At 43.1% G+C, this 14,708-nt stretch overlaps 1 protein-coding gene across 3 annotated transcripts; it reads left to right on the top strand.

Moving 5' to 3' along the window:
• Window positions 1-1,414: 1,414 nt before the first annotated feature.
• Window positions 1,415-5,447, top strand: LOC147026046 (uncharacterized). Of its 3 annotated transcripts, none has more exons than XM_085881049.1 (2): window positions 1,415-1,674; window positions 2,615-5,447. In XM_085881049.1, the coding sequence occupies exon 2, from the start codon at window positions 2,679-2,681 to the stop codon at window positions 4,359-4,361; it is 1,683 nt and encodes a 560-aa protein (XP_085737175.1). In that variant the 5' UTR covers window positions 1,415-1,674; window positions 2,615-2,678; the 3' UTR covers window positions 4,362-5,447. The 3 variants fall into 3 exon arrangements, with proteins under 3 accessions (XP_085737175.1, XP_085737177.1, XP_085737176.1); XM_085881051.1 differs by lacking the exon at window positions 1,415-1,674 and adding an exon at window positions 1,734-2,439; XM_085881050.1 differs by lacking the exon at window positions 1,415-1,674 and adding an exon at window positions 1,734-2,444.
• Window positions 5,448-14,708: the final 9,261 nt, after the last annotated feature.

Below are 14,708 nucleotides of genomic sequence, written 5' to 3'. Positions count from 1 at the left end.
CATTGTCTCAAGCTTGTGGTTATTCTTCTGTGGTTGTCCACTTTGAGTTAAACAGGTGTGCCACATTTCCATCATTTGATTGGTCGTTTTAGTGTGGAGGTGAGGGGAGTTCATTGACACGATGACAGCAATGGGCCTGGTTGTTTATATATTCAGACGAATGGTTAAAATTAAGATTTTTTTTCTTTAATTTTTAACATTCATTTTCAAGTAAAGAACAAGGCATTTTAATATTTACCGTTGTGATGAGCAACATTCATGACTTGAGAAGTGCACCGATGATTGGCAAAATCAAATCTTGTTTGTTGTCGGGAGGTGTAACTGCAACCTCTACCACTACGACTTTTAATGGCCCCAATTATTCCAAACGAGCGGGATCAGCTGGTGTTTTTGGTGCAAGTCTCATGAACCCGCTGCCCAGGCCTGTACTTGCCCCAACCTCACAACGACCTGCACTTCCTTCACCAGCTCATGCTAGCAGAATGAACACCCAGCTTAACATCCATCTGAGCGGTACGGTAATGCAGAGCACCAGTTTGACGGTTTATAACCTGATCAGTAATTTATAATCTGATCAGTAAACCCAGGCAAAACATCTCCAACGCAAGTGCGCTGCCTTTCCACCATCCTGTTTTAATACCTGGCAATCATTGTGGATCAAGATCAACCGAGGTCATTTCTCCGGACGTGAGCCTTCGTGGTTTTTTGACAGCCCTCTGGTATCCAGTGGTGCCTTTATCGTGTGTCATGTAATTTATTCTTTTTTTGATTCCCGACTACCATATCTGAGAAAGAAAAGCTGCACTAAGCAGCACGTTTTGCACTTTATTTTTGGAATTTCACACCGCTTCATGCAGGGGACAGTTCATCGCATTGTTAATACGGGGAGCAGTTTTCCTATCCCAAATGATGCTCTGCTGGGGAGACATCTTCACTTGCTTCCAGGGAATTGCAAAAGAGCATTGTTTTGGCTTGAAAATGTCTGGTGGATTTTGGTAGAGGAACGAATATTGAGTATAAAGAGGTGATGCGTGTGCTTGGAGTCTGCACGACTTGCTTTTATGATCGACTTCGTTTTTGTGGTGCTCCTGATTTATCTTATTGCAGTCTTGCACGAACACAGCGATAACTGATGAGAGTGACGTGATGGTGGTAGTGCTGGAAGGGTGCGTAGGCCATTTTCACTTCTCTAATTAAACACGAGCGATGTGCAGTGGATCATCTTATGAATTGCTTGCGCCACTTGCCTCTGGTGTTGCCAACATTTCCTTGACGCTGTGACAGGTTATCTTGTCTGATAGTTGCTTGTACACTCCATAAACACCAGTCGTGTTCTACAAATACTGCGACCCACCTCATCCCCCCCCCACCCTTTTTCCTAAATTCCTCGAGTGGTTACTATCCGAGCCACCTCGTCTATACCCCGCCCCTTCGGTGGAATAATAGCTTGTACGGACGCCCACGAGGCCTCTCATCACCGTTTCGGAGGCGGCGTATCCTGGCAACGGGCTGCCAGGCCTTGAGTTTGCTGCGGAGGTTCGTTAGCGCCCCAGCCGCGTCCTGAGTAGCCTCTTGCCGCAGCGTGCAGGCGACACGCCGAGGCGAGAGCGTCGCTGCAAACACACAACGTGTGCATTTCCAAAGATCCTTGGCTCTTTCATCGCAGCAACTTGGGTAAGTCGAACAAATGTATAGCAAATGGGCTCATGCAAATGGGGTATGAGCTCCAGCTTGTTGTTTCGTGCCTGTGCAAAGTTGCTGCGACATGCACCTCCCGTCGGCAACGCTTTGTGCTGTGTTGTCACGGAGCGGTACGGTTGGCGTACTGCGTGCCTTGCAGCCCCCACCCCTCAATCCCGTGCTGTGCGCGATGCGGGTTCCCCCACTCCCCCGCCCCGTGCGGCACACCGCGACGCACGTCCATCGAGCGGGCAATTAAGTTTCTCTCGATGCACTTGTTCACAATCGCTATTGGCAACTTAATTATTATTTTTTTTTTACAAGCAATTGCTTGCGCATCGCTCCCTTGCTTACACTTCCAGCAAAATCGCTTTCTCAACGACACATTGCAATCGCATATGAATTGACGACGCTGTTGAAAACTGATTTTGTCGCACAGTGCAAGCAAGACCCGTCACTGATGAGAGACGCGGTCAGCGTCACGTTCGCTGTTTGCAAAAATCGTGCGTGCGATGAAGCGTCGCTTTCAATGAGGGGGTTCACGCCTCTGTCTCGCCCTCCTGGGGGCTCTCGCGCTTATCTGTCGATAGTTGCATCCCTCGCTCGGACGGAATCCAAAATGCATTGTGAGAGCCAGCACAACCGCCGCTGGATCGCTCCTCCTTTGTGTGTGATCTGCTCCTGCTGCTGCTGCTGCTGCAGCCGTGTTCCGGCGTGACGCGGCCGTGGTTTGCGCTTCCCTCGCTGCAACCGCTCACCGTGAGGTTTGCTCTGGCGTGCGCCCGCAATTTGCATCGGTGCAGTCAATTGCAAAGCCGTTTGCAGCTCTCGAGATTAAGCCCCCTTCCTTGCTCCTGCATCCCTCTCCCTCCTACGTTTGCCGTTCTGTTCACCATTTCAACAAGTCCCCCTCTCCCGCCCTGTACTCCCCCAGCTGCACCCGCCTCGACGCGTGCATCGCTGGTCTATACATCCCGGGCTCTGAGCGACGCTTGAAGATGTCTGTGGTCATCGCGTTTTTCCGGGGTATCGCCATCCTGCCTCGACATTTCCCCACTGGCGCGAGACGCAACGACCCCGAGGCTCTGGCGGTCCGTCGCCGCCGTGCTGAGGAAGGCGAGGCCGGCCACCTCCACGTCCGCTCCTGTCCAGTCGCTGGAGTCTTTGTGGCCGTGGGAAGCCTGTTATTCTTGCTGGGTATTGGCATGACTGTGCTCGGATACTGGCCGCGACCTCAGATTGATATCGACCGTGCTGCACGGAATAATGGCACCGTGTCGATGACCCTCGAGGAAAAGGCAAACGGTACGGCGAACGAGCTGAAAGAAGGCTTCATAGCACGGTCTCTCCACACGTACACCATGAAAATCCTAGGACCTCTCACCGTGGGTCTCGGTGTGTTTTTGTTTATCTGTGGCGTGGCCGCTATGTACGAGAACCGTGGGAGGAGCCGCTCGAAGGTTGTTCACCTGCGAGATATCTACACGGCGGTCATCGATGCCGAGGCTGGAAGAGACCCAGAGGCATCGGCCAAGGAAGCTGCCAAGCTGGGTCATAATTGCAATGCGCACGACATTAAGTGTTTTGAGCCTCAATGTGCTGCTAAGTTGGCAGCCAACCTGCTTATGACACTTCCTTGTGCTCTCAGCCATCCAGAGCTCTTTGGAGATGGATCATTGGGAACCGGACCCGGCGGTCTTCCCGGACCTTGGTTCCCGGATCGTCCTAGTTCTACGCTGAACACTGTGCATATAAGCGGCTGTGGAAAGGTGAGACAAGCTGCAAATGGGACACCAAGGAATTTCCGCATGAAGTCCATCGTGTCGTCATCCATCACGGCGTTCACGGTACCCCTGATCAAGCTGAACAGTCTTCTCGCCGAAGAGCAGGCCATGCCCGCTTCAGAAAGGCATGCCACTGATGCTGAAGACCTACAGAACTTGAGCGAACCCCTTCTGGACAAGAGCCGTAGCGAGGGCCGGGGGGATGGTGGGTTGGCCCCCCCACCTACCATAACGACCGAGCCTCCGATCAAGCCTCATGATGAAGCACAGAGCCGTGAGGAACAGCCCACAAAGACGGATTTGTCTGGCAAAGTTCCGACGCCTACTCTGGTCATTTCCACAGATCAAAAGACGGAAACTACTCCAGTGGCCTCCGCAACGACCTCGGAAACAGCCTTGATGACTTTGGCCCCAACAATTACATTAGCAAGCACGACGACTGTGCCAGTGACCTCAGCACCCATGACGACGCCGAAGCCTGAGGATAGTGTTGCAATTATCGCCCCGGTGAAAGATACAAAAAAGGAGCAGATTGAGGAGAAGGCTTGCCTTGAGGAGCCACCCACAAACACGGTCCAGGAAAAAATTCCACTGAAGAAGACTGAACAGGAAAAAAATCCACCCAAGGAGACTGTGGAGCCAGAACCTAAAAGCCCAAGAAAAGAAAACACAAAAAAGGAGACCGTCGAAGGGGGTGGTGACCACCATGAAGGATATAATACCATGGAGGGCATCGACCTTCTGGATGACGAATTCAATCCCTTGAAGGCACCACGGCGACAGTACACCAAAAAAGAGAAGCTGCTAATGATTGCTCGCTCACCTGACAAAGAAAACCTGGAAGAAGATGAGGCAAACGCAGCAGCCCGGCAGAACTCCTCTGAGAGCAAGTTCTGAAGGAGCCACGACCTTCTCGACTCCATCTCGTCACCTCGGCACTCTTCTAGTGTCGGGGAAGGCAAGAAGCTCCAGCCATATATAGTAGCCAGAGGCAAGAAAACCAGCACTATCCATCAGCCTCAGTCGGTTTTGTTGTCGCCTGTTATTGGCATTCGCTCTGCGAGGTCCTTTCAAGCCACTCTACCCCTTGTGTCCACTCTTACTTTTCATTTTCGTCGCTGACTATTCTCTTCCCATCCCTCATGACCGTCACTCCTCAGTCAGTCTCTCTCTCCCACTACCTCCCTCCTATCGACGAGTTTTTGAGAAATCGAGGAGGATGCTGCCAGAGGCAAAGGGTTTTTCGGCGTGAGCTGTCCTTGTGTATGGACCATCCGGTCTTCGCGCTTCATGCCTCTCGACTTCAGGCCGTAGCGACAAATGTTCTCCACGCAGCTCCAGCCTGCGTTTTTACGCTCTTTATTTGTTGTTTCCTCTTAAGGCTTTGTTTTTTTCGTCCTTGTTTTGGTGGTTGTGCTTTGGACTCTACCCAATTCCTTCGTCCTTGCAAATGCAGTGCTGTTGAGAGTGCAGAGCAGTGATTTCACCACTACATCAAGTCTCCTGTTGCCTCATTTTATTACCGATTCGATGTACCCTATAAGTTGCATGCTGTTCAGTTTTTTTCCATCAAAGGCCATAAAAGTGTTAATTATTCTCAGTGTTCTTTCTTATAACATGGCGTCATGACTTGGTGTCGTTAAGACGGTGGCAGAATCCTGTGTTTCCTGAGCCGCTCACGAGAACGAAAGCGGTTCGATCGACATTTTTAATATCGCCGTCCATGAATTGTTTTGATTCTGCTGCCGATGACAGTTGCCATACAAGATATTTTCTATACAGTCCAAGTCTGGTATAAATTAAGTCTGGTATTAATTAATGGTAAATAAGTGATTTATTTATTTATTTATTTATTTTGGATGGGGCTTAAGTGGATCCTTTTAGTATTCTGCATGCCAGTTCGTTTCCTATATGCCGTGGATATGCGATCTTATTGGAGAGTTTTGATATTTGTAAATAAAAATCTTTTGTCTGTGAACAGTTCACCGTGTTCTCATCGCCATTCGTGTTAATTATCAACATTTAGGGAACGTGGGCGAGCATATGCACTGCATGGATATATAATTATCATGATGCCCCATGAAAGGCTTGCATTCTCTAAAAACGATATAAACTACGAGTGTATAAAGTGTTTTCCCGTCAGGATTGATCGACATAATATACAAGCCGGTAGGCGACATGGGTGGTCGCTATATAATTGCATACGAGTGATACAGTTTTTGATGGATCGGGCTGAAATTTTTTGACAAAGAGGTTGATTATAGTGCGCATAAAAGCCTGGAAGCCGATTTTTGATTTTCGAAAAAAATATATTTATAAATATTTTTCGGATTTTTTTTCAAAAATTTCAAAGTCCCGTTGCTAGGCAATGGTGGCGTCCATAGCAACGGTGCTCAAAAGCATACAACTAGATCCCGGTATGAACCTACCAGTCAAGTTTCATCAAAATCGGTTGACTCCTCTGGCCTCCAGAGCTGTCCATTACATACAAACAAACAGACAGACGGAAAACCTGAGAATAACGGTAGTCTCGCGACCACCCAATATGCATGGGGTGGAGTCGGGGTCAAAAATGTGTGGGGAGGAGGAAGAGATGAGATAAGTATTGGATACACACGGTGGAGATTAGGGAGGGAATGGGAGACATGATAAAATTCCACCATTTTGCGTCCGTAATATTGATATTCCTTTGACAATGCTTTTGATCCAGGAAAGTGGGCTGTGTCCCTTTTACAATGAGTAGGATCTTGTAGACTGCAGAGCATCACAAGGAACTTGCACACAGGAGGGAGGAGGTCATTTAACCCATCAAGCCTGCATTACTATGGTCTCATCTCATTCAGCCACTCGTATACTACAATAATTCAATCTAACAGTTTATCAATTTAAATTAATTTGGGATGAGAGTGGGGTGACAACAGTGGGCAGCCATAGACATCACCAAGGTGTTTTATAAATATACATATGACCAGAATTTTTTTTTAATACATACATGGTCAAGGCTCATGGAATAGATAGAACACTGAACGGATCAGGATGTAATCGTAGAGAGAGGGGAAACGCCAACATCAGGGTTGAAGGACAAAATAGAGGGAGACTTGGACAAAATAATGTGTGTGGGGAGAAATGAAGTTTTGGGGAGGATACATGGGGTGGTGAAAAAAACTGGAAATTTGGTAGGAGGTGGATTTGGGGGTGGTTTAAGGGGACAGAAAAGATCATGGTTTCTGATGGGGGATTATCTGAGGTGGTGGTGAACAGCTGTCCTGAAGGCTTGGAAGGAAGGATGAGATTGAAGAGAATGTGGAAGTTGGTTCCAAAGGTGGGGGAAAAAAGGGGGGGAACAAATGAGTGGAGGTGAGCAGTGATCCTGGATTTAGGTAGTTTCATTAGAAGGGGGTTGATGTTGAACCTCATGTGCTATGCAGAAACCTGGGGAGGGGACAAAGCACAGAAAGAGCAGAGGGTGCAAGACCAGAAAGGAGGTGGGAGAAGACAAAGAGACCAATGACCTGTCTGTGATTGGAAAGTGATAGGCCCACAGACTCCATCATGGGGCATTGCAATAAACTTTAAGCCCTTAAAGACTTGGTTTCCACGACATCAAGCTGAGCAAGGTGTGAGGCAAAGAAGCCAGCCCAGAGGGGAGAGCAGTACTCCATCAAGCTGTGGATGAAGACCTCGTCTGTGGATAGGAGTTCAGGTGTGTCAAGGAAGGACTTTTTACGACACAGGATGCGCAGTCGGCGACCAGCTTTGGGGGCCAATTTTGAAATGTAGTTTGCCCAAGAAAGATCATGGCTGATCGTGATACCTAGGAGTTTGAGTGACTAAACTTCCTTGAGAGGATTGTTAAGAAAGTCGATAGGAGGGTTTGCCAGATGGTCCTTTTGTAGAGAGATTGTGACATTTGTCAGGACTGAAAGACATATTCCAAGTGTTTGACCATTTTGTGATTTTTGTCAAGGTCTGAAGAAAGACAGCAGCAGCCTCTTCCTATCTGAAGGATGAGGGATGTCAGGTAGTGGGTGTAGTTGTCAGTAAATAAAGGGGATTTTCCAGAGAGATCGTTGATGAAGTTTGGGAATATGACGAGGCCCATAACACTGCCTTCTGGCACTCCAGCGAAGGTATGGAGAGTTGAAAGGATTCTGTTGAGAGCCACACATTGGCTACAAGTGGAGAGAAAGTCAGTAACCCAACAGGGGAGTTGGCCTTGGGTCTGGGCAGAAAGTTTGGAGAGCAAAGCAGGATGCCAGACTGTATTGAAAGCTCGAGATATGTCTGGAGAGAGAGAGCCCTGATCTCATATCTGATGTTGAGGGCATATACCCATTGTTGGGAGAAAAAAAAAAGCAGCATGTCCAAGGTGGAGTGACCTGGTCTGATTCCAAATTGGTGACCTGAGATGAGACTGTTGGAGAAAAGGAATGATTTCATATCGACTGCGATGATGGATTCTATGATCTCGCTGATGATTGGAAGTTGGCTGATCGATCTATAGTTATGCTGTTCAGTTTTTACACCTTTTTATGCAGTGCAGTGATGTTGACTGATTTCCAAGCAGATGGTGCCACTTGAAAATATTGAAGGAATGGAAGGGGAGCATACACCAGAGACAAACTCAACAAGGAGTCACCAAGTTTTAGAGGAAGGAAACCAGTTTGAAAGTTCAATTTTGGAGTTGGACAGATGTTTTATGGCTCTCCTGAGAGTGGCTACACACTTGTTGCGGGCCTGGTGGAATGATCTGAGATTGCCTTTGGACGAGTTTTCTTTCCAGGAAGAGAAAGCAAGTTAATTGTTTCAAAGCAACTGCTTCACCACAGAGTTTTTGTATATATTATTGTTAGTTATAGATATTATTATAATAGATATGATTGTTGAAAATTACAAAACGTTTTGTTGTATTTCTCTTTTTGTTGGGGGTGGGTAAACATGCTTGGAAGGTGAGGCATGAACGAACACAGACTGTACATTCACCTTTTGATGAGGCATCACAACTTAACCAGGGTTCTTCCCTCGTTCATGGAACACGAGAACACCTTCCGAAATTGTTCAAGTTTCACCATCTTCTGGATGCAGTGCTTTTTAATGTTTGAGAATACTCATCAGCCTCGGTGGTGTAAGGTTCGAGTGTCTGCACTGAGTCTACGTGGTCCGTGCTTCACACCCCAGTTGTCATACTAAAAGACACAAAAAAATGTTAATGCTGCTTCCTTGCTTGATGCTCAGCATTAAAAAGGATGGATCATGGATAACCATAGGTTGACAATCATAGTGCAGGCTCGAAATGCCTAATTGCCTCTTCCTGTGTTGAAGTTCCTTCCAAAGGACCTCATTATAATCACTACATATGTACAATCACCCATTCATACCTCAGCAACCTATCATCCCTGCCAATATCCATGGACCCATCAATCCCCAATGCTTCCAGGTACCGATCCAACTCAAATTTAAACCTATACACTGTTTCTGCCACCACTACCTTTCTAGGGAGACCTTTCCATGTATTTACTGCTCTCTGGGGGAAGACCAATATACCTTACTGCCATCCTAACTCTTCTTCTTCTTCTTTTAAAAAATAGGATCTGAGGCTTGTAATGCTTTTACTCTCAGACAGTGGCCCCTGTCACTGTTCATTCTGTTGAAAAACTCTTCTGCACCTATTTGGCTGTACCCTTCATTATCTTAAACATGTCCCTTCCAATGTACAATGTACTGTCTGCTTCAATCGCTCCTCATAGCTTAATCTTGCTAGGCCTGGAATTAATCTATTTCCCCTCCTTATGGCCTTATGCTGAACCCTCCTTATGGCAGCTATATCCTTCCTCATATGTGGTGACCAAAACTGTACACAATATTCTATAAGAGGTCTCACTAAATTCCTATACAGTGTTAACACTACCTCTTGATTTACAGTTTATCCCCCTATAATACAACCTAAAACCCTGTTTGCTTTATCTATAGCTGCCTTGCATTGTCCCCCCCTCCCCCTCCCTCTCCCTCTCCCCCACTGCCATCTACCTTGCCTCCAAGCTTTGTTTTGTCTGCAAATTTGGAAAGTAGACTCTTTGCCCCCACTGTCCAAATCGTTGATGTAAATTATGAATAATAACAGCCCTAGTATTGATCCTTGAGGCTCCTCCAGTGAGTTTGACTTGGCTGTACCGAGCGAGCTTGCAGCAACAGTTATGACATTGAGACCTGGTCCTGCCAAAAAAGTAAACCAGCAGAAAGAAATGGTTCATTAATGCAGCTTAAAGCCATAATTAAAAAGAAACACATCACTCTGGAGAAACCACAATTGATTACAATAAATTATGTCATCGATACGGACGCTTATGATCCAGTTTCACAACTCTTTCAAGATTACACCATAAAAAATCCAATTGCACTTGGTGTTACGTTAAATAGAGCTTATTTCATAACCCAATAATACCTCAACTTCATTAGATGTGGATAGTACTGTAACCTGCACGTTCTGTTCTAGCTACGGTTAATATCCAGAAGGTAGGTCCATGCATGTCGTGACCAGCAGGTTGCTCGGACAGCCGATTAATACACTAAGGCATCCCCTTAGTGAGTGGTGTATTGGGCCGTCTTCAGTAACCTCTAAAACGGGCTGGTAATTATTGGATTTTGATAATCTTATTTCATTTAAACCTCCCTCAAGGGAAAGCCCAATGGCCTGAAACGTTTTATGAGCCCTGCGAGTTATGAAGTGAGGCAGACCCGTGCTATTAAATATGTAAGGGGATTTCTTTTCATGGGACAGAACAAACCGAATGAACCTCGGGACAGACAGAGAACACAATAATGAATAAATAAATAACCACGACACTAAATGAGTCGATAAAATAAAACCATCTAGGGCATGCACACAACACACACATGCACATACACATGGTATGAAAATGGAGGTTCTGGCCCACCTACCAAAACTAAATAATGTTTTGAGTTTCTGGCCTTTCTACCATAATTAAATTAAAAAAATTTTGCAATAATCTTTCTCAATATAAATATGCCGAAAAGTATTCTCACAAAAAACATTTAAAGTAATTTTTAGATCCTCGTGGAGGATCTCTAAGTCTTACTCACGTTGTTCTTCATCTTCTTCTTGTGGACTTTTTTGTTTCACAGCCAACAGTTTTCATCGAAACTTCCTGAAACTTGGCTTGTATATGTAAAAATACCCTGCGCAGACAGTAACCATCTCCGATTTTGAAAATTCCTCCTTAGAAAAAAAGTTATGACATCAAAATATCTCCGCTAATGGAAATCGCCGAAAACATTATCTCCGAAACTTGCCAAGCTTTTGGAATTCTGTTTGTGGGAATCGAACAGGGTATTAGCAGAGATCAATTACCACACATATGATACATCACTATGATGTCATATCAATTTTTATGACATCATTCCTATTTTTTGACATTTTTTGTTTCACAACCCAGAGTTTTCATCGGATCTTCGTGAAACTTGCCATGTATATGCAGAAAGCCCACGCGCAGGCAGTAACCATCTCCGATTTTGGAAATTCTTCCTAGAAAAAAAGTTGACGTCATAATATCGCCGCTAATGGAAATCGCCTATACCATTATCTCCAAAACTGGGCAAGCTGTTTGAATTTTGTTTGCAGGAATCAAGCCAGGCATTAGCACAGAAAATAATTTATCGCAAACCTGATACATCACAATGATGTCATATTCGTTTTTATGATGTCATCATTAAGAGGACGAGGATCTTAGCTCATTTGAGCTTGTTCTTAATATAAATAGTGAGAAAAACAAATGTCAAAAAGCAATTTTAAATAATTTTTCTTCATAGAAATGCACCGACTAAAACTATTATCATAAAAATCATTTTAATTAATCTTTCTTAATATAAATTGAGGAAAAAAAAACTAATCTCTAAAAATATCATTTATAATAATATTCTCCTATACTGTGTATTGTGAATATAACTCATTGTGATGTCTGTAATAAAGACTACGAATACTACAACACACACCTTTCTTCTTGCAAACACAACATAAACATTGGAGAAATACACCTAACTACCTTATATACTGTAATATTTGCGAAAAAGATGTTTTTTTAAAAATCAAGCTTTAAAGAACCCCTAACAACTCATAAACATAAAATCAACATTTGAGAAATCCAACATGGCCGCAAAATAATATACTGTGACATCTGAAATAAAGATATTGGGAAATTAAAGTTTAAGAGGCATTTTGACACTCTAAAAAGCTTGAAGTAGAAGTAAATATAAAAATAGTGCCTATAAAGGGAACGTTAAAGTAGTGGTTTTTTTTAAATCCCAAAAGCCCCACAATCCAACTTTCACATGTTATACAAAAAGCTAGCACATACATAGAAAAATAAGTTTAAAATAACCTAAACAAATTTGAAAATATTAAGACCTTCTTAAGATTTGAGGCAACAATCGTAAAAACAGTAGATAAACAGGAATTTGATTTACATCTATATGCATACTCAACTATATAATGCAGCAACATGTTCTGCTTTTTTCAAACTTATATTTATGAAGAGCTATTTAATTATGAGACAAATTAGATGACCAAAGAGAAGGCTCAGAATTTATAATTCAAAACATATTTTGATTTAGACATTTTGAAATCAGACCCATTATCAGCATCATATTGCATAGACCTTCCTAAAACCATAAAATATATAAAAATGCAGTAATCAACCTACAATATAAGGATAACAAATGTTTCCTCTGGTCTACCTTCTCCCATTTATATTCTCTCCATTCTCATGCATATTAACTTTATAACTATGAAAAGTATGAAAATAAATTATACATGGAAGGGATAGAACATTGAGTTAAATTAACAGTTATTTCCAAGTTTTAAAATCAAATTTAGTTTTTCGTAAATGTCTTTGGATTGCATGAAGAAAATAAGGTTTACGTATTAAGAAGTTCTTCCAACAATAAATATGATGAAACTGTTATTTATTTTAACCAAGGAACTAATTACCATTATGCTTGTATTAAAAACTTTTCAAGATTAACCTCTCAAAAACAAAGAAAGTAATGTAAAGCATTTATATGCAAAAGATGCCTCAACTTCTTTCACACAAAAGAAAAATCAACACAACGTTCAAGATAATGCTCAAATCATAAATCAATAGTAATTTGTATGCAAAAAGCAGACTCCAAAGTAAAATCCAAAGACATAGATAAAACCATAAAACATCCATTTGTGATGGATGCTGACTTTCCTTTGATATTCCCTTGCTTTTTCCATGATGCATGTCAGATTTTTGATTTGATCCCTAGTACCTCTTGCTCTTCTGAAAACTGCTTGCCATGTGTACGAGCAGTAAAGCAATTTCTTCAGTCAGTCTGGCAGTCAAACCAAATTGAAAATCATTCCAAACAGAAAACTTACTGTTTTTAGGGATGTCATAAAGGACACAAACAACAGGCGTGAATAACTAATTTAACATATTAGATAAGGTGGAGTAAAAGAGTGTGCATCATCATTCAATGGTTTGTTTTGGGGTTTTTTTTTGTGCAGCCTTAAAACTTTTATCTTATTTCAATTGAATTATCGAACACAAATTGCCTTGTTTGCAATTGCATAAACTAAAATTTATGCCTTATTGACCAATCAACTTTCCTGTGCGCTCTGAGGGTGGAGCGACAGTGAGATTCAGCCAAAAATAGTGGCGCCTAATGATGCAACGACAGAGCTCACTTTGCCCAAAAGGTGTGTTTGTTTCATCCATCCTTTTCACAAGGAATAGTGACAAAATCGTCAATTTCTCTGAGAAGTGTTGGCAGAAGGTTCAACTCCGGACTGTTCCGTTTGACCCATCGGCGTCATATGGTTGTCATCGCACCTGTTATTCAAAGTTCACAAACAAAGCTAATATAAATCATGATCAGCAAGAGTTCAAAAGAGGCTTCCGATGTCCTTTTTCTCAAGACTGCATGAGAAAAAGTGTTCGATAAACTCTCAAGTTTTGATCGTTGTGGTCTTCCACCACCTCTCGAAGTTATGAAATTCTTCAAAATTTGGTGTTTATCAGACATTTCAGATACAAGACTTAAATTCCAAATGTTGTGGACATTTATGTTTATACATATTTCATCTCAATAATGATGAGGATTTTATGCTATAGTTTTCAATCATCTATTCTATATATAAATGCAAGTTTCCTGATTGTGTCTGAATGGGGTAAAGTCAAAACCACACCATGTATAATGCTGAATAATATATCATTTAACAGCTGTTGCATCTGGACAGTGCATGCGGAGGTTTACAAATATCGATATTCACACAATATCGAGTTATGTGCATTTATTGCCCACACTGGTGGTATATACGTAGACTCACAGTTGTGTGTGGAATTTCCATGGGTCCCTGCCATTATACTGTCAAAGGACATTCCTGGCAAATTCCCGTAATATTCCACACTATTGGGAACTAATTCCCTTGCAACAGGACTTGGGGTTTGGGAGTGGGGTGGTTTCTTTAAAACAATGAGGTTTTGGAAAAGGATAATTTTACAATTAATGAATGAGTAAAGTATTAATTAAGAACTAGAAGGGCACTCGGTAGAGTGCACACCTCCGCCATGCAATGTCTGATCCAGGAGAACATATCAGGCCCAGTACATTTTTGAAATATCATGCTATATATTGGTTTTGGCCCTATCTCTCAATGGTTAGGGTGGTGGGCTTTGGATCCTCGGGTCCTGAGTTCAAATCCCGCTCAGCTGTTGAATGAATACCAGGTGGGGTTAACTCGGCCTGTCATCCTTCTGAGGTTGGCAAAATGAATGCCAGTATGCTGGCGATAGGATTTTGCTCAATAGCCAAGGAAACTGTTTAAGCAGCACCAACACTCTGCACAGAGTTGGGTCCCAATCTCCTCCTACTCCACTCAATGGTGAAGAACCACCTCAAAGATTAAATAATTCTCGGATCTGGATCCGGATTCGGATCTTCACCAAAATCGAATCAGTTCGTCCTTGTCACACACCCAACCTCTCCACCAAATTTCATCTGAATCCGTGCACAACTTTTTGAGATATCCTACACACAAACAGACAGACAGGGGTAAAAACATAACCTCCTTCCACCTTCAGTGGTGGAGGAAATAAATCAAAGAGAAGTCTAAGAAATTGGACTGAGAGTTTTCAAATGAAGATATGATGATTAAAATGACTGCTTTAGTTGCAGAATAAATTGTTATAAAATTAGAAATGT

The sequence above is a fragment of the Eptatretus burgeri genome, chromosome 5 (assembly GCF_056783735.1).
Source record: "Eptatretus burgeri isolate ZD-2024b chromosome 5, Ebu_testis_v1, whole genome shotgun sequence".
Classification (NCBI taxonomy): domain Eukaryota; kingdom Metazoa; phylum Chordata; class Myxini; order Myxiniformes; family Myxinidae; genus Eptatretus; species Eptatretus burgeri.
The sequence above is the reverse complement of the archived record's forward strand: the minus strand, read 5'-3'. Positions and strand labels throughout refer to the sequence as shown.